At 40.1% G+C, this 18178-nt stretch overlaps 3 protein-coding genes across 4 annotated transcripts in view; 2 read left to right on the forward strand and 1 right to left on the reverse strand.

Moving 5' to 3' along the window:
* The window catches only part of heatr5a (HEAT repeat containing 5a), a 32847-nt gene extending 23347 nt beyond the window's left edge, over nucleotides 1–9500 (reverse strand). For both annotated transcript variants that reach the window (XM_050061615.1, XM_050061614.1), the window contains exons 1-6: nucleotides 9352–9500; nucleotides 5414–5634; nucleotides 5070–5281; nucleotides 4726–4834; nucleotides 1270–1419; nucleotides 954–1125 (exon numbers count right to left, since the gene is read on the reverse strand). In XM_050061615.1, the coding sequence (XP_049917572.1) occupies nucleotides 954–1125; nucleotides 1270–1419; nucleotides 4726–4834; nucleotides 5070–5281; nucleotides 5414–5539 (769 nt within the window). In that variant the 5' untranslated portion in view covers nucleotides 5540–5634; nucleotides 9352–9500. The remainder of the gene's footprint in view (nucleotides 1–953; nucleotides 1126–1269; nucleotides 1420–4725; nucleotides 4835–5069; nucleotides 5282–5413; nucleotides 5635–9351) is intronic.
* A 2760-nt stretch (nucleotides 9501–12260) lies between these two features.
* hikeshi (heat shock protein nuclear import factor hikeshi) lies at nucleotides 12261–13739 on the forward strand. Its single transcript, XM_050062598.1, has one exon. It carries the CDS (start codon nucleotides 12549–12551, stop codon nucleotides 13149–13151), a length of 603 nt encoding a protein of 200 aa, XP_049918555.1. The 5' UTR covers nucleotides 12261–12548; the 3' UTR covers nucleotides 13152–13739.
* Nucleotides 13740–17311: 3572 nt separating this feature from the next.
* The window catches only part of LOC126401368 (dehydrogenase/reductase SDR family member 13-like), an 11069-nt gene continuing 10202 nt past the window's right edge, over nucleotides 17312–18178 (forward strand). The window contains exon 1 of the mRNA XM_050062580.1: nucleotides 17312–17555. Within this exon, the coding sequence (XP_049918537.1) occupies nucleotides 17429–17555 (127 nt within the window). The 5' untranslated portion in view covers nucleotides 17312–17428. The remainder of the gene's footprint in view (nucleotides 17556–18178) is intronic.

Genomic DNA, 18178 nt, shown 5'->3' on the forward strand with positions numbered 1-18178 from the left:
TCACCATTGTTTTTATGCAGATGTATTTTTTTTACCTTATAAAATTTTTTCCCAAATTCTTGCGAGATGGTGCGTCATACACACATGAAATTTTCTCCAGTGATTGGAAGTTGTGTGCAAATGCTACCAAAGACGTATAAATCCAATCCGACTGATAACGGCACTATAATTAAGGCACAAAAATTAAATATTGGCGAGGCCACGCCCCTCACACTGTAAGTCAACTGACTTTTAAGTCGACAGATAATTCCAGCTCAACCTGCTCAACAAAAAAAAAGCCTCAAGAACCATTAAGTTCCACCTGACTCGATATTCCACCATTTTGAATTTTTCAAAAACACATTTTTGACATTTTCTCCTAAACCGTAGGTCTGATTTGTACCAAATTATCTGTGGATCATCATTGGACCAACCTCGACAAAAATGATCAAAAACTTGTTGATAACTCATCGGGCTTTGAAGATACTGGCCGACAAACTTTAAAGGGGCCACAGCAAGTTTCATTCAAATCAACCACTGGTGGAGCGCCACAAATACAAAAAAATCTGACTATAAATTAGAAATTGTTTGTCCAATCGTGACAAAACTTGCAGGATATGTTAAATAATAATGTTGAACCATGTGTTTAAAATTATTTTGAAATATGTTGATAGGAGGCGCTGCCATTTCCAAAGATTCAAAGATTCTGATGTAAATGAATGAGCATCTGTCTGATGGTCATAAAACTCGTGGTTATCTCTAATGAAGGTGTCGTAAACTGTCAAAGGTCTTGATCCTTCCCAGCTTTCACCCTCTAACAGTCCGCCCTGGCTTAAACCCCGGAATCGCCGCTTGCTGCTATATTACTTGATGTGTTTTTGTCACCATAGCAACACATACACCAACGATGATAGAACTAGAGTTACATCCAGGTAACTTGTATTTCACCGTGTCTCCCTCCTCTCAGATCGTACCGGTAGGCTGTCGGGGCTCCACAGCAGCGGCCAGCAGAGTTCCCAGCAGTTTGGCGACAGACACTCTGACGCTGTAGTTTGATCCTTCGAAGGCTCTGAAGCACAGAGTGGCCACGTTCTCCAACTCGCTGGTCCACAGGAACGCCGCCTCTCTCTGCAGCTCCAGCAGACACTGACAGGAAGACACAGAGACACATGTGTCAACAGTAACAGTGTCAGATTATAGACGCTGAAGAAGGAAATGGATCTGATGGATGATTTGGAAAATGATGGGCAGGAACGATGTAATGATCAGCTGTCAGGAGGTCCTTGTTACCTTGGCAGCGGCACAGCGTACGGCCATGGATCGGTCCGTCAGACAGGTTCTTGCTGCCTTGTAGACGTCACGGTGACACGGCACGGCGCTGACGCCCAAACCTCGCAGGATCTTCTCCAAACTCAACATGATCTCAAACCGACCCTGAGACTGAGGGAGGAAGAGGAGGAATTACTTTACCTGCTTAGATTCTGCTCCAAATAAGAACTTTATTTCACCATAAAAGAGACCTTGCGGAAAACAGCCGCACACAAGACATATTTAAAAAGTTACTTCTTGACTAGATTCATCCCTCAAATAAAAGGTGGGGCTTAAATGATAAATTAAAAACCTCAGAGGGGGTGTACTACTTCAAGTCAATATATTGTATTCAGCACCAAATTGCAACAAAGGTTATCTCAGGACACTTCTCATGTAGTGAAGTTCTGGACCAGACTCTTTAATTTACACAGACCAAACAATGTTCTCACACGTGTAAGGAAAAACCCCCTTCCTATTACTCCTACTACAATGTCTCACGTGTTAAGTTCAGTGTAATGTCCTAAGTCCTCGGCAGGAACAGGACGGATTACATCCTTTAAGCCACTGAAAGGCTTTTAACATCTTTGCATAAAGTGTTGACGATAGAGTGAAAGTGGAAGTGACTCTTTCTAGTAGAGATGAAGGTAGTTGAGGTAAGTAAGGAGAATTCAGAGGTTAAACTTTTGCACAACCTTCAGTCAGATAAAAGATCAGTGAGTCAGGAAGAATACAAACGACCCCTCTGCCCCGGCACTCTCCCTGCTACAAGGGAACCAAAAAAGTTGGAACAGGGGCAACAAAAGAAGGGGAAAGCTGTGGAATGCTTAAAACCAATACTGAATGACCGTGACCTTTGACCCCTCTGGCTGCACTGCATTAACAACCAACATAACTGTATAAAGGATATTACTACATGGGCTCAGGAACACTTTGGAAAAAAACTGTCAGTTCATCGCTGCATCTACAAATGCAAGTTAAGACTCTACCAAAGTGAAAGCCAGATATCAACAACATCCAGAAACAGCGCTGACTTCTCTGAGCCTGAACTCATCTGAGATGGACTGACTTTGGGCGTCAGTGCCCATGGCATCATGGGTAATTCAACATCTGTGAAGGCACCGTGAATGCTGAAAGGTACATATAGGTTTTGGAGCAACATATGCTGCCATCCAGACGCCGTCTTTTTAAGGGACGTCCCTGCTTATTTGAAACATCCTGCATGTGTTCCAACAGCCAGTCCCTCCAGGATCTCGCAGCAAAAAAACCCTTGAATTTACGGCCAATTTTGTAAAAAAAAAAAAAAAAAAGAAAGCAATAAAAATTGCAGCATTTTTATTTGATTTGTTTTGTGGGAAATTGGGGCAAATGACAAAAATTGCAGCTAATGACAAAAGGAGAAAAAAAATGTGATTTTTTAAAACTACTACCTCCAAAAAAATAAGTCATGTAATCACTTGCTATAATAATCATACTGAATATTACAAAAATAGCTGCAAATGTTTTTTTATAGTTCTCTTCTTTAGTTCTATTTAATTACTTTCAAAACATGGACTCTAATAATGTTGCAAAAAATCCTGGGTGAAAATTGTAGCTCTCAAACCAGACAATGTGACTGTAAAACAACATGTAAGCTACATCTTCTGTTGACATTACATTTTAATACATTCAACACTAGGGCTGGACGATTAATCGAATTTTAATCATGATTTCGATTTTGGCTTCTCACGATCATAAAAACATTATAATCGAAGAAAAACGATTAATGTGCCGAAAAAAAAGTCCAAAAAAGTTAATAACTTACAAATTATGGCGAAAAGGTAGTTTCTTGCAACCCTAGAATTAAGATAAAAATATTCACAGACAAAAAAACAATTCTGGTTGCTGATAAGTAGTGTTTAACTTTTGATTTAACACTAAAAATGAAAACCCTCGGCACGCACTGCAGCGCAAGCAGACGGATGCACGACTCAGAGCAGCATGTGTCACTGACACCAGACTCAGAGCGCAGCGGACCGGTGGAAAATGTCACCATCAGCATATTATTTTACATCAATAAAATCTATTTTATCATTATTTTGAGTCACATTGTTGAAAGAATTTAGCTGTCTGTGTTCAAGCAGGATAATAGGTCTCCATTCATTGCACGTCGGGCTTTCTATTTCCTTGTCGGAGATGGTGTTGCGTTCAAGGTCCCCCCAAAAAAACGGGAGAAAAAAAAGGCAGAATATTCTTTTTTTTTTTTCACAATCGAATCCTGTGCCATCGAACAAAGCCTCGAAGCTTCGAATTTTTTGGGTCAGCCCTAGTATTTATTTTTATTTATTGTTTTTATTGCTATTATTATTTTAATTTACTATTATTATTTTTTATTTTTTTTACTTGTTTATTTGTTACTAATTTATTTCTGGCTGTTCTTTTAAGTTATATTTGAAGTTGAGTTTTGGTGGAGTTTTGAAATCAATGAATAATCGTGTTTATTAATCGTGATTTCAATATCAATCAAAATAATCGTGATTATTATTTTTGCCATAATCGTCCAGCCCTATTTAACACATATTGTCTGCATTTAAACGGTGCAAATTCTTATGTCAATACAGAGCGTTTCTCCATACTGCAATGCCATTTGCGAGATTTGATGACGCGTCTGATGACGTTTCAAATGACGTCGCATGCCCGACAACTTCCGGTTGGCCGCAAAACGCAGGAAAACACGGAAAAATCGTGGGACTTTTGAAAATTGCAAGCCCCGCAAATATTGCGGACATTTGTTGAATTTGCGGTAATTATTGAGATCTCAAGATTGCGATTTTCTGGAGGGACTTAACAGTGTGGCTTCATAGTAAAAGAGTGCAGGTACCAGACTGACCTGCCTGCAATCCACACCTGTCTCCTACTGAACATGTGTGGAACATTAAAAAGCTCAAAATACAGCAACGGAGACTCCTGACTGTTAAGCAGCTGAAGTCGTATATAAGCCAAGAATAGGAAAAAAATTCACTTTCAAAGCATCAACAATTAGTGTCCTCAGTTCCCAAACACTTCCTGAGCATTGTTAAAAGAAAAGGTGATGTCACACAGTGGTAAACATGCTCCTGTCCAAACTTTTTTGGAACGTGTTGCAGGCATCAAATATAGAATTACTGTATAGTTCTAGAAAAAAAATAACAATTAAAAAAAAAGTTCATGAATCTGAACATTAAATATCTTGTCTTTGGACTGTATTCAATTAAATATAAGTCAAAAAATTGCAAATTGTTGCATTTTCTTTTTATTTACATTTTTCACAGCGTCTCCACTTTTTTGGATTGATGAATAAATGTGTAATTTAGAGTCTGTGTGGGCATCTCTTACCCACTGGGGGGTAAAAACTGACAACAACGTGACTGAGACTTATTAATATTCCTAAACACAACACAAAGTGAGCAGCAGACAGACCTCGGCGCTCTTCATGGCCTTCAGCAGGTTGCTCAGAGTGTCTTTGAAGGAGCCGATGAGCATCCGACCGAGCTGCTCAAACAGAGCACCGAGACACGCAATGGCTGCCCTGAAACACACACACACACGCGCACGCACACGCACACACACACACACGTATATGTCATTTCTCTGGAAACACATCAAGAACTTTTTGAAGCTCAGTATTATCTTTTATTGGTTTAATGTGACAGGAATGTATGAATATTAACATTCATTATTAAAGTTTAAACTCTTTAAGTATTCAAAGGTGAAAGCTTCTTTTTCTCATTTTCCCTGTGTACCGTGAACGCAGCCTGACTTACAGTCGGGTCGGGAGTCCTGACGGAGAGTCGTCTTTGCTGCGGATGATGTCATTGCACTTGTCCACCAATAGGCTGGAAGTAATGGGGTCTCCTAGGCGGTAGAGCAGGGCCAAGCAGTGAGCCAGTAGCCAGCGGGTCGGCGGGCCGGGGGAGCCAATCAGAATCCCTGACAGCTGCTCGTTTAGACGCCGCTGGTTCTGTTTGATGTCGGCCTGAAATGAAGAGACAGATTCTGATGTTTATGATTCCCTGAACATATTTAGGTTGATTACCAGCATCATGTGACCCTCATTAATGAGCTTATTAATTATTAGGTCTTATTAAAGGCTGGGCTCAGCTCTCACCCGCTCAGTGGCAGGAAGGAGCTTCTTCAGGTGGTTCAGCCATTCGAAGATGAACTCCGCCCTCTGATGTTCACCCAGCTGACTGCACACCTCCTCATTCAACAGGAGGCTGTGAGCTCGCTCCATCCTGAAGCTCCGCCTGTCCTCCTCCTCCTCCTCCACCTCCTCTTCCTCCTCTCAGTGAGGGTGAAATCTGTCCTGCTCTGCCATTCCCCTATATCCTATCAGACACAAAGAGAAAACACAAAAAGGGTCAGAAATACATTCAGTAAGAGAAGCATGTATGGGTTAAGCTCCAAAAACACTGCATTTCCCACAATGCAACTCAGCACTGTCTTTTCATTAGGGCCTTTCTAAAGCCTCCTACAGACTGAGAGATCTTAGCAATCTTAGAAGTTTAGTGCAGCTACACTGTGCGACATGAGTCTAATAAACTTGGGTTTGATGCATGCGGACTGTACGATGACAGCGCCTGTAGTGGGAAGAGAAAAACGAAAGCAAACAAAAGTCAAGCGGTTGCCACGGTGGCATTTATGTGTGTCGAGAAAGTCTGAAGAAGAAGAGGGAGAGGACGTGGACGCCATCGTGGCTGGAGAAAAGGCGTGACACTCCGAATTGACATCTGTAAAAGGGACAGCCGGCAGGATGGAATCATGAACAGGATGGGTGTGACGTTTTTACAATGTGTTATGTCTGCAACCCATCGCTGGGAAGTTTAAAAAGCAGCTAGCAGCAGTTAGCAGCTAACTCAAAGAAGAAGAACAGCTGAAAATGTCCACAAACTGAGAAAACAATGAGGTCCGGGAGCTCCTTAAACTCAGAGATGAGGACGAGATCAGCCACCAGAAAACTGAGATGGTAAATGATTGTTATTGCCATGTCATGCCATCGACATGATGTCGCTCTTTTTTGGTTCGTTGTTAAAAGCAAAGGTGGTGTTATGAAGGGACTTAGTAGCGGCTCGGTGTAATCTCCTGTGTGAAAGTCCCTAAGAAGGGAATCGGACCAATAAGCAGATACGATAACGGCGGTGGTATCAATAAAATCTTATCAATTCCAATCCCTTGGCACATCTTGAGATAACTTCAGTAAATCTTTAAGACAAACTCCTTCAAAGTCTTTAAAGACTGAGTGGGACGAAGAAGGACTTGTACAATTTGGTGGACTGCCCCTTTAACCCTTCAGTATCTGCTCTATACTGTGCTGCATTCAGGTGCAGCTGAAACCAGGCTGCTGCGACATCCAGCAGCACCGTGTTCACGTGTCACTCTGTGGGAAAAACCCGACCTGGAAGACAAACGCTGAACACAACAGTCTGTTAAAGGACCTGTGAGCTCGGCTGAGAGACTCGAGTGTTTCACACTGAACTGTCGAGTCTTTGTGTCCCACTGAGAGCTGACAGAGCGGATCGGACCGGAACAGGACGGAGGAGAGGAGACGCTGGGAGAATATCTGAGAGAGAGACAGAGAGGGCAGCTCATAAATGATTCAACAGCACAACTCTGTCTCCTCCATTAACACACACATACTGCTCAAACACACACACTGATGTTCACAGAGACGCAGGAAGACTCTAAAAATAACCCACTGTCCACAGAAAAACACACTCTGCTTTAAACAGACACTTCACTGCAGAGCGCTTTAAGATTTAATGAAACAGAAACCTCCTCAGCACCTGCAAACTTCCCACTGCACTGCGTCTGTGTTCAGGCTCAATACAAGCCCCGCTCCAAAAAGTTGGGACGTTGTGCAAAAGGTAAATTAAAACAGAACGCAATGATTTGAAAATTATTTTTTGACCTATATTCAATTGAATACAGTCCAAAGACAAGATCTTTAACGTTCACACTCATTAACTTTTTTGTTTTATAATAAATATACACTCATTCTGGATTTGATGCCCGAAACATGTTCCAAAAAAGTTGGGACAGGAGCATGTTTACCTCTGTGTGACATCACCTTTACTTTTAATGACACTCAGGAAGTGTTTGAGAACTGAGGACACTACATGTTGAAGATTTGAAAGTGAAATTCTTTCCCATTCTTGCTTGATATACGACTTCAGTTGCTCAACAGTCCGGGGTCTTTGTTGCTGTCTTCTGCGATTCATAATCTTCCACACATGTTGGCAGGTCAGTCTAATGCCTGAACTCTTTTACTGCAAGCCACGCTGTTGGAACACGTGCAAAATGTGTCTCATTGTCTCGCTGGAATAAGCAGGGACGTCCCTGAACAAGACGGCGTCTGGATGGCAGCATATGTTGCTCCAAAACCTGTGTGTACCTTTCAGCATTCATGGTGCCTTCACAGATGTGACAGTTACCCATGATGCCATGGGCACTAACACACCTCCATACCATCACAGATGCTTTAAATTTTGAGCTAGTAACAGTCTGGACGGTCCTTCTCTTCTTTAGCCCGGAGGACACGGCGTCCATGATGGACTCGTCAGACCACAGCACACTTTTCCACTTTGTGTCAGTCCATCTGTTTCGTGCCTGTGTGTTTTGGGCCCGCCCTTTATTTCGTGTTTTCCCCTGTCTGTTTTTTTCAGTGTGCAGCTGATCTTCCTTCCTCATCAGCGAGGGTATAAATGGATGACGGTGGAGTGGAGCTGTGATAGTTGTGTGTCTAATAAGTGAGAGTTTGACTAAGTGCGGTGGTCTTTGTTGGCTGTGTTAAATCTTTTCTTTATTTTGTGTGTCCCTGCTGCAGGCGATTCGTTTCCCTTTTGGAGCTTGTTTTTCATTGATGGTCCTTTTTCCTGTTTTTGAATAAACGTCCTTTAAACTTGCCTTTTTGTCTTTTTTAAAGTGTCCTGCATTTCACTGTGTTACTCCCTCCTTCCCCTAAATCTCTGGCGGGGATGTAACACCATCTCAGATGAGCTCGGGCTCAGAGAAGTCGGCTGTGTTTCTGGATGTTGTCAACGTCTGGCTTTCACTTTGCAGGGTAGAGTCTTAACTGTCATTAGTAGATGCAGCGATGTGTTTACTGACATCGTTTTACAAAGTGTTCCTGAGCTCATGACGTAATATCCTTTATACAGTTGTGTCGGTTTTTAATGCAGAGCAGCCTGAGGGGTCAAAGGTCACAGTCACTCAATATTGGTTTCAGCATCGCCCTCTGAGTGCAGAGACTTCTCCAGATTCTCTGAATCTTTCGATGATATCATGAATTGCAGATGGTGAAATCTCTAAATTATTTGCAATCATACATTGATAAACATTTTTTCACAGTTTGCTTGTGAACAACTGAGCCTTTTGAAGATGCTTCTTTGAACCTATCAATGAAACATCCGTTACCAGTTATAACCTGTTCACCTGTGGAACGATCCAAACAGGTGTTTCTTCAGATTTCCACAACTCTCCCAGTCTTTAGCTGCCCCTGTCTCAACTTTTTTGGGACGTGTCGCAGACATGAAATTCAAAATGAGTGTATATTTTACAGAAAACAATGAAGTCCATCAGTTAGAACATTTTATATCTTGTCTCTGTGCTGTATTCAATTAAATATAGATTAAAAATAATTTACAAATCGTTGCATTCTGTTTTTATTTACATGTTACACAACATCAGGGTTGTAATTATAAATCCAGAGCTGGTTTATCAGCCTGATTGTGAAGCTTCACACACTCAACACATCATGTTCACTTCTAACATGTCAACAGTCTCCTGTTTGACTGACACATAAAGAGACCTATAAACGCACCAGTCACCGGTACAACATGTACTAAAGTGTGTCCGCGGCTGAACTTAAAACACAAACTGCCTCTGTCGTCACACAAACACACAACAAAGTGTAAAACAGCTTCTTCATTAATGTTTAAAAACCGGGCTGCAGGCTAACAGGCTCCGCGGCTAGCATCGGGTGGCTAACCGGGTTAGCTAACGGGCAAAAGTTTGGAGACACACCGAGATAAAAACGGGACCGTTTACCTGTTGGTGTCCGGTAAAGTCCTTGATCCCGAGAGAACAGTGTCCGGTAACACACAGGTGTGAAGAAAGTTTATTTCCTTTTATTTTGATGCTTTAAATGTCACCGTACACACAGCTGAACCGACCCGCAGATGGAGCACCGCCGTTAAGTCAGCGGATATCAGAACAGACTACATCCGGTTACTGGTTTTCAAAATAAAGCAGTTTATTTGTAAAATCTAGACTGAAAAAACAAAACAAATTTTAAAGTTAACAGCTGTGGCAATATTTTAACATTATTTTAATTAGTTACAAATCCATGTAAAAATTACAAATTTAGTAAATTGTCTGCAATCGAATGGTTTATTTCTGTACTGTAAACATTTTTTGCAGTTTAAGTAAATATCTAGAAATAACTGATTATTATTATTATCACTACTACTACAGCCACTACTGTGAATGAATCCCATTAATCCTACATATGCGTGTGTTCTTTTATATTTAAATTCTGTAAGAAAACATATGCACTAAAAAAAAACAAAATTAAATGCTTAAATTTTAACAACTAAATCATGTATGTATGCAAACTTTGGAAGACAAACTACTGACATCTGAGTGATAAAATGAGACAATGTGGAGAATACAGACAAAACTCAGGCTGGGTGGCAGATACAATGTTTGTTGAACAAACATTTTGCATATTTGCAGTAGAAGTGTTTCAAGTTTAAAGTTATTTATTGTTATATATTTACAACAATAACAGAAAAACTGGCGATCAAAATCTAAGCTCTCAGGCTCCTCCAACAATTCTCATGAAACAGCTTGTGTACAAAGTCAAAAGAGAAAATCTAAGACCTTAAATAGTGCAGAGGTTCAAATATAGGCTGACAAATTTTAAAATGATATATATTTGTGGGAGTCAAGTGCACATTAATTGTAAAAACTGAAATGTAAACAGGAATGTAGTTAAGATACATATTTGAGGGACTTAATTTACTTCACACCTTAATTTTTCATCCACTCATCATCACGCCTTCAGACAGTTATATTTAAATATCACCTCTTTGTAGTTATTAACCTGCAACTACAGTTTTATTTTTATTTTACTGACATGTACCAACAAACATAGAATTAAGCAACTCAATAAATGCACATTATTGTGTGTACAAATTTAAAATTACATGAAACCAACATTTGATAATGACGTTAAAAATTGAACACCAATATGAAAACAAATCACCAAACAACTCCTCATGATTCAGATATTATTTATTATTGTTTTCTGTTAGGCTAAATGACACTTTTGTCACAATAAAGCACAGAGTTATTTTATTGTTATAGTCACATCATTCAATGTCTTAACTTCCAGTGCCCAGTTTATTGGAAATAAACTCCTGTAAATCTGTTCAACACTTAATTGAAGGGTTTAAAGTAAATAATCATGTGTATATTTTAAATTTGCAACCTTCTGTTAACATGTTTATATTTCTGGCATTGTTGGTTTTTACACCTTCGTCCGTCTCTTGTTTATTTGCACCCTTTGTCACTTTCCCTGCAGCTGCTGCACAACAGTAAAGTTTATCTTATCTTAAAGGGACAGTTTGGATTTTCTGAAGTGGGGTTATATGAGGTTCTTATCTATAATCAGGGTGTTACGTACAGTAGATGTCAGTCAGCACGTCTCCTGCTTGGAGAAGCAGACTCAAGTCCAACATGTTAGCTAAGCAATGTACTGCTGTGACGAAGTCAGCAATACAACGTATTTCAGCCACCTAAAACAGTCAATATCAGTTTAAGTGTACACTGTATTGGGAGTATTTTCACTGACTTACCTTTTCATCAGACAGCGATTTCAAATGGGGAACTGAAGCTGTTAATGGGCTGTCTGACAGAAAGGTAAAGCAGTGAAAATATTCTCAATATAGCAAACACTTAAACTGATAGTGATTTTTTTTTTAGGTGGGACTTGGTGAATGAAATATGTTGTATTTCAGCCCCCGTCCACAGCAGTACATTGCTTAGCTTCTGTGTCGGACTCCAGCCTGCTTCTCCAAACTGGGGGCGTGCCGACTGACATCTACTGTAGGTGATACACTGACTGTGGATAAATACGTCATACAGAGGTAGTTTCAATTTTGTTTTTCTGTTTAAGGTGATTTTTTTTTTTTTTTTTTGTGACTTTGAAGATGTTTAACAACACCTTTTAAATTAAACTAATTAATTCTTATTTTTATTTAACTTTTTATTCAATTTGATTATTTTCTTATTTTATTTTATTCAACCTTTATTTTATTTTATTCTATTCATTTATTTATTTATTTGTGGTTGTGTTTTTTTATTTTAATTTATTTTATTCTATTCTATATATTTATTTATTGTTGTGTTCTTTTATTTCATTTTATTTTATTCTATTCTATTTATTTATTTATTTATTTATTTACTGTTGTGTTCTTTTATTTTATTTTGTTATATTTAGCATTAATTGTTAAGGATTTCATTTCCGGTCGTGCTTACTGCCGCTAACTTATCTGCCCTACTGGTGCCTCCAAGTCGATTAACGAATCATCGAACATCCACACTGTGAAGGGATATTTTTGCCCTGTACTCAGTCTCCCAGGCAGAACTACTTAACCATGCATCACCACCGTTAAACCAACAGAACACCGAAAGTTAAACATGAGCCCCTTTACAATATAGTTTAAGTGACGTTGGCAGTCACGACATTTGATAGTTACAGGTGTGATCGGTGATGTGTCTCCGCTGTCCGCTTGTGTTCAGATCAGTTAAAACCAGGTCTAAATAGGGTTAGAAAGTGATGTTGTGGTTTGACTTTGAAATTATTGCCGACAAAAAACGAAAACGTCCACAGCTGAGAGATGTTTGTGCCTGTCAGTCTAATTGAAGGGCTACACTACCCACGCACTTAACTGACTCCCATCCAAGACGAAGAGTCGATGGTCGAGCGGTAGATCCACAGTCCGCACCATAATAGACTGTACTGGAAGTTTCTAGTGATCCCTTATCGCTGCCTTCAGAGACAGAGGGGCAGCGGGGGGTCATTCCTCCGCCTTTTACTGGTTAAACAAGTTCCGTTAATCGGGGTCCATCACTCGGAGGCTGCTAAACTGAAGCTAGCTAGCAGGCAAAGCTAAAGCTAACCACTGTTTACAGTTTAGCAACTGGCTAACATCGAAGCTAACGGCTAGCTGTCAGCGGGGATGTTCGGCTGTCTGGTCGCGGGCAGATTGGTGCAGACAGACGCGGTGCAGGTCGCCTCGGACAAGTTCGTGTTCAACCTGCCGGACTACGAGAACGTGAACCATGTGGTGGTGTTCATGCTAGGCACGGTGCCGTTCCCCGCCGGCATGGGGGGCGCAGTCTACTTCTCCTTCCCGGACCCGGCGAGCGGCGGCAGCCCGGTGTGGCAGCTCCTCGGCTTCATCACCAACGACAAGCCCAGTGCCATCTTCAAGATCTCCGGGCTGAAGGCCGGGGAGGGCGGGGCGCACCCCTTCGGCATGATGGCCTCCTCGTCGTCGTCGCCCTCCGTGGCCCAGGTCGGTGTGTCGGTGGAGGCTCTGGATCAGCTGGCCCAGCAGATCCCGGTGTCCAGCGCCGCCGTGTCCACCGTGGACTCCTTCCTGCAGTTCACCCAGAAGATGCTGGACAGTCTTTACAACTTCGCCTCGTCCTTCGCCGTGTCGCAGGCGCAGATGACGCCGAACCCCTCGGAGACCTTCATCCCATCCAGCTGCGTCCTCAAGTGGTATGAAAACTTCCAGAGGAGGTTGAGCCAGAACCCGAACTTCTGGAAGAACTGATGGAGGTGGAGAGATGAGAGACTAAAGACAAACCCACAGTGCCTACAGGTTCTGAGAATAAAAGGTTTCATCCAGCTCAGTCAGTGTCTCATCTCTGATACTTGACTTTATATCAGCCTGTTATCGTCTATCTTAACTTAGGGACTGTTCGTTATTTATGAGGGGGAGAGGGTGGTCCAAAAAGAGGGAGGCTGTTGGGGAGAGACTTTTGTTATAGCTTAGGGAGGGGTGTTCAAATTTAAATGGCTGTATTTTGTTTTTATTTTACCACTGATTTTTAAAGAAAACATCATCTCGAAGGCATGTTTTCTGTAATAATTGCCAAAGTTGCACTATTTATCATAGAAACAGAAGTTACTGCTGGATTTTCTCAACATTCTCACTGCGACCTCGTCACATAGACGTTTGCTCATGGACTTTCCACGTCCAGATACCACGTGCAAGGTACCCTGGGTGTGTTGATTGTTGACGCCGTGTCAAGTTCCGCCTGTTACATGCATTGTCTTCTTTCAAAATACACTTCTGTTTTCACAGGAAATTTACCATTTACATACAGTCTCTTTCAAAATAAAAGCACTATGTCAGTACAACGAAGCAAATTAACGTTTTTTTTCTCCTTCAACAACTCGTGGTTGGGTTTAGACAAAAAGAACAGGGTCTGGCTCTCTAATCTTACGACACGCTAACATCGCTCTCTCAGGTGAAACCCATCCTCCACTCCCGCCCGCCCTACTTGGACTTTCGCCGCCTTAACTTTCGTTTTTGTTCCACCATGTTTCCCCGACGCCACCGAGCATCGTTCAACTATAACAGCGACTGGCCACGTATCTGACACCACAAGTCACTGCCCAAGTGCTTGATTTTGACGACTTGGGAGTGAGACCAGGTTGGACAAAAGCGATTGCCAAAAAAAAAAAAAGATAGTGATATTTCAACAACAAAAAAAGAATACATAAATAAATTATTTGCACGACGAGTGAAAACTGAGGCTATTTCAACTCCAAGATATCGTCTTCAACTTTCAAAATAAAACATAAAAGGGTAACTTTTAAAAATCTAATAACTATTTATGGTGGAGGGAGGGTCGTGCATTTTCCATAAGTCACTCAGAGAGGCTCAAGAAAAAATATTTATAACTTTGGGGAGGGTAAAAAAAACAAAAAAACAGTCACACCCCAGCCACCCTGTCCTCTGATAAATAAAGAACAGTCCCTTATATTTATTAAGACAAGTACAAGTTGATAAAGATACAGCAGCTCCACACAAATCTCAACATACTTGCTGTTACTTTGAAATAAGAGTCAAGATTTGCGGCACAACGTCACCTTCAGCAGCATGGAGAAAATAAAACGTCTGAAGAGGTCAAAGTATAGTATGAGTATAAATAAAGTAGTATTTATAAATAATGAAAAGTATAATGAAGAGCAGTTGTCAGTGTGTAGTTACTTTTATTTACACATTCGAAACGGAGTTTGAGGAAGTATAAACTTATTAAATCCCACCAGCATCAGTGTCAAAGTAGAGATCAGTGCAGAATTTCATGGGTTCAACTGCAGGTCTGTTTTATTTTATTTAACCAGGAGTAAAAGACTCACTGAGATTAAAATCTCATTTACAAGAGTGTCCTGGCCGAGACAGGCAGCAGCACATAGCTCACAGCTCATAGCTGCAGACAATTGAATAAAGAACAACTTACAGAAATTATAACGTGTCACAAACCAAACTAAAACTTCCGTGAAAAGCCCAGTCTCTTTTACTAGCCCAGTGTGACTACATATTTTGACAAATAAAGGCCTGTCTCAATTTGAGGCCTGGTCTGGTTGCTAAGCAGTTTGTTTTTTATCAACGTTCGTCAGATGTGCAAATCCAGGTTGTTGGTTACCTCAAATTATGTGTCCATTCCTGGATTACCCTGTAAGTTATTCATATTCCTTTAGTCTGTAAGGGTCCTCAGATCAAAGAGGACCTAGCGTAGTGGTTAGAGAAGGTCATGCAGAAGGTCAAGGGTTCGAATCCTGCTGGGGTCGTCGTCAACAAAGGAATGTGGTCGCAAGAGGTTCCCATCGCTGAATCAAACAGGATCAGATTCCTCAAGGAGGCTTCAGGATGAGAGAGTAACTCCGGAATCTGAGCCTAGTCCTCAACAAGGGCGCGTCTCAAGCCCGCTGTAGAAGTATTACAGTATTTATTCAGCCTCTGTTTATAAGGGCTGGTCCAATGAGAGAGAAACTGTAAATGAGAGATAAAGATGAGGCGTGAAAGAAAATCTGAACACAACATGTAACGTAAAATCCTAGTTAACGTTAAAAGCACTTCACTCAGCTCTATTGAGAACATGTACTGTGACACTGCTGTGATACTGAAAACACAATGAGAACAATCAGCCACCAGGTGGGGCTGCAGTTCTCCTTCAGGTATTCAACCTTTGAACTTAAGTTGCTGAATATGTGATGCAATTGATCATGAAGCAGTTCCTAGAAATCAAATTTCATAAGTGTGTTTTTTCTTCTGATTTTCTTCCTCCTGCTTTTTTTAAATTAACCTTTAAACTGTTTTCAGATCAGATCTGTCAGAGGCTGAGGCAGTCTGAGGTTAGTGGATAATTCATAAAATAAAGAAGCTTTTCAGCATTGAAAAATAAGTGTGTTACATCAAAGCGTTTTAGTCAGTTGACAACTTATTTCAAAAAGCTGGTCATAATTCCAAACTTTTTTTTTCTGAGTAGGATGGAATTAAAATAGATAAGTTAAAATATCTTACTTAAAATAATTTGACCACTAAATATCACCACAACTTTTGGATAAATATTAAGTTGGTTTAACTTAACTAAGCTTTTCAAGGTCGAAGCAAATAATGTTGGTTGTACTAAACTAATTGAGTTTGTCAGATTATAATAAAAGACTTGTGACTGACTCAGTAACGCCAAAGTTGGAACTACTTAAAAAGATGCATGCAAAGTGTTACCTTCATTTTTTAAAAAGTTGAACCTTTTTTTTTTTCACTCTAAAAAATCATTCACTGTCTCAACTTCGGCATCAATAAGTCAGTCCTTTGAGTCTTTTATTATAATCTGACAAACTCAATTAGTTTAGTACAACTAATATGATTTGACCTTGAAAAACAACTTAATATTTATCCAAACATTGTGGTGATATTTAGTAGTCAAACTATTTTATGTTAGATATTCTAACTTATTTATTTCAATTCCATCCAATTAAAAAATATTTTGATTTTGAACAGCTTCTTAAAATAAGTTATCAACTGACTAAAACAGCGTAATGTAGAAAACTTTTTTTTTTTTATGCTGAAAAAGCTTCTTTATTGTATGTGTTATAGACTCACTCCATTTTTAGAGTGCTCTCTAAAAATCATTCACTGTCTCAACTTTTAAGGTAACAAGTTGCATGCATCTTTTTCAGTGGTTCCAGTTCTGGCATTATTGACTTAATCCTTTGAGTCTTTTATAATCTGACAAACTCAATTAGTTTAGTACAACTGACATGATTTGCTTTGACCTTGAAAAGCTTAAATAAGTTGAACCAACTTAATTTTTAATGCAAAAGTTGTGGCGATATTTAGTGGTCAGTATTTAAATTCCATCCTACTCAAAAATTGTTTTGATTTTGACCAACTTTATAAAATAAGATGCCAACTGACTTAAATACTTTAAAATAACACACAGATTATTATTTTTTAATTCTGAAAAACTTATCGACGCCCATAAATTATTTTTTAGAGTGCACTCTAAAAAAAAAAAAAAAAATCACTGTCTCAACTTTGGCATTAATGAGTCAGTCCTACGAGTCTTTAATAATCTGACAAACTCAATTAGTTTAGTACAACCAACATGATTTGCTGTGACCTCAAAAAGCTTAAATAAGTTAAACCAACTTAATATTTATCCAAAAGTTGTGGTGATATTTAGTGGTCAAATTATTTTATGTAAGTTGTAACTTATTTATTTTAATTCCATCCAACTCAAAATAGTTTTGATTTTGACCAGTTTCTTAAAATAAGTTAACTGACTAAAACAGTGTAATGTAGTAAACATTTTTTATTCTGAAAATCTTCTTTATTGTATTCTTTATAGACTAACTCCATGAACCATTTTTTAGAGTGTAACAGTCAGAGGAAATACAGAGTGGATAAGGGGGCAGAGCTAAGAAACTGTTACATAGATCAGAGTCCACACAAACACACACACACAGGCAGCTGCTCTCGAGTGAAAAGCTGTTTTCTTCATTACGTGTCTGAACTTCAGTGACTCTGCAGCCAGGATGACTCTGGAGCTGCTGTTTGCTGCTCTGTTAGTCGGGGTTTATTTCCTTCTCCATGCGACTGTTTTCAAGCTGCCCACATGTAAAAGTGCTGGAAAGCTCCATGGGAAAACCGCCATCGTCACTGGTGAGTTGACAGCCTGCAGGCAGAGCTGCCTCCACCTGATGATCTCACTTTTAAATGGTCTGTTCACACAATGGAGCTGTTGTAAATGTGCACAGAACAGCAGCTGGAACCTGCTGCTCAGTCTGACACGGAAAACAGTTTCATCTGTGGAGTCAGGAGACATTCCGGGCTCTAGTTTCCCGGCGCGGCGCAGGTGGCGCAGGGTGGCGAACCCGAGGCGCGCTCAGTTTGGCAGTTTGGCAGACCGAGGTGCGCTAAAAGCTCGCCAGCTGAAACCAGCCCTGCGTTCCAAATTACATACTTCAACTATATAATTTTAGTACGTACTGCAGCTGCCCTTAAAAAGTATGTAGTGTAGTATGCAGTATGCATACTATTGGGACACACTACATCCACCATGTCATCGTTCCCTGAACTATGACCCTCTTGCTCACTTCTGCCACACTATATTCTGTCTGCACGTGAAGCAGCCTTACATTCACATTACTTTAATTTGTAGTGTAACATACTTGCACATTCTTACTACATTACTTAATATGTATTTGACTTTTACTATTTATATATTTACTAGTCTATACTGCTCATACCTGGCCCATAGTGTATTCATATTTAGTCATATTCAT

This window comes from Epinephelus moara, chromosome 14 (genome assembly GCF_006386435.1).
Source record: "Epinephelus moara isolate mb chromosome 14, YSFRI_EMoa_1.0, whole genome shotgun sequence".
In the NCBI taxonomy this organism is placed as follows: domain Eukaryota; kingdom Metazoa; phylum Chordata; class Actinopteri; order Perciformes; family Serranidae; genus Epinephelus; species Epinephelus moara.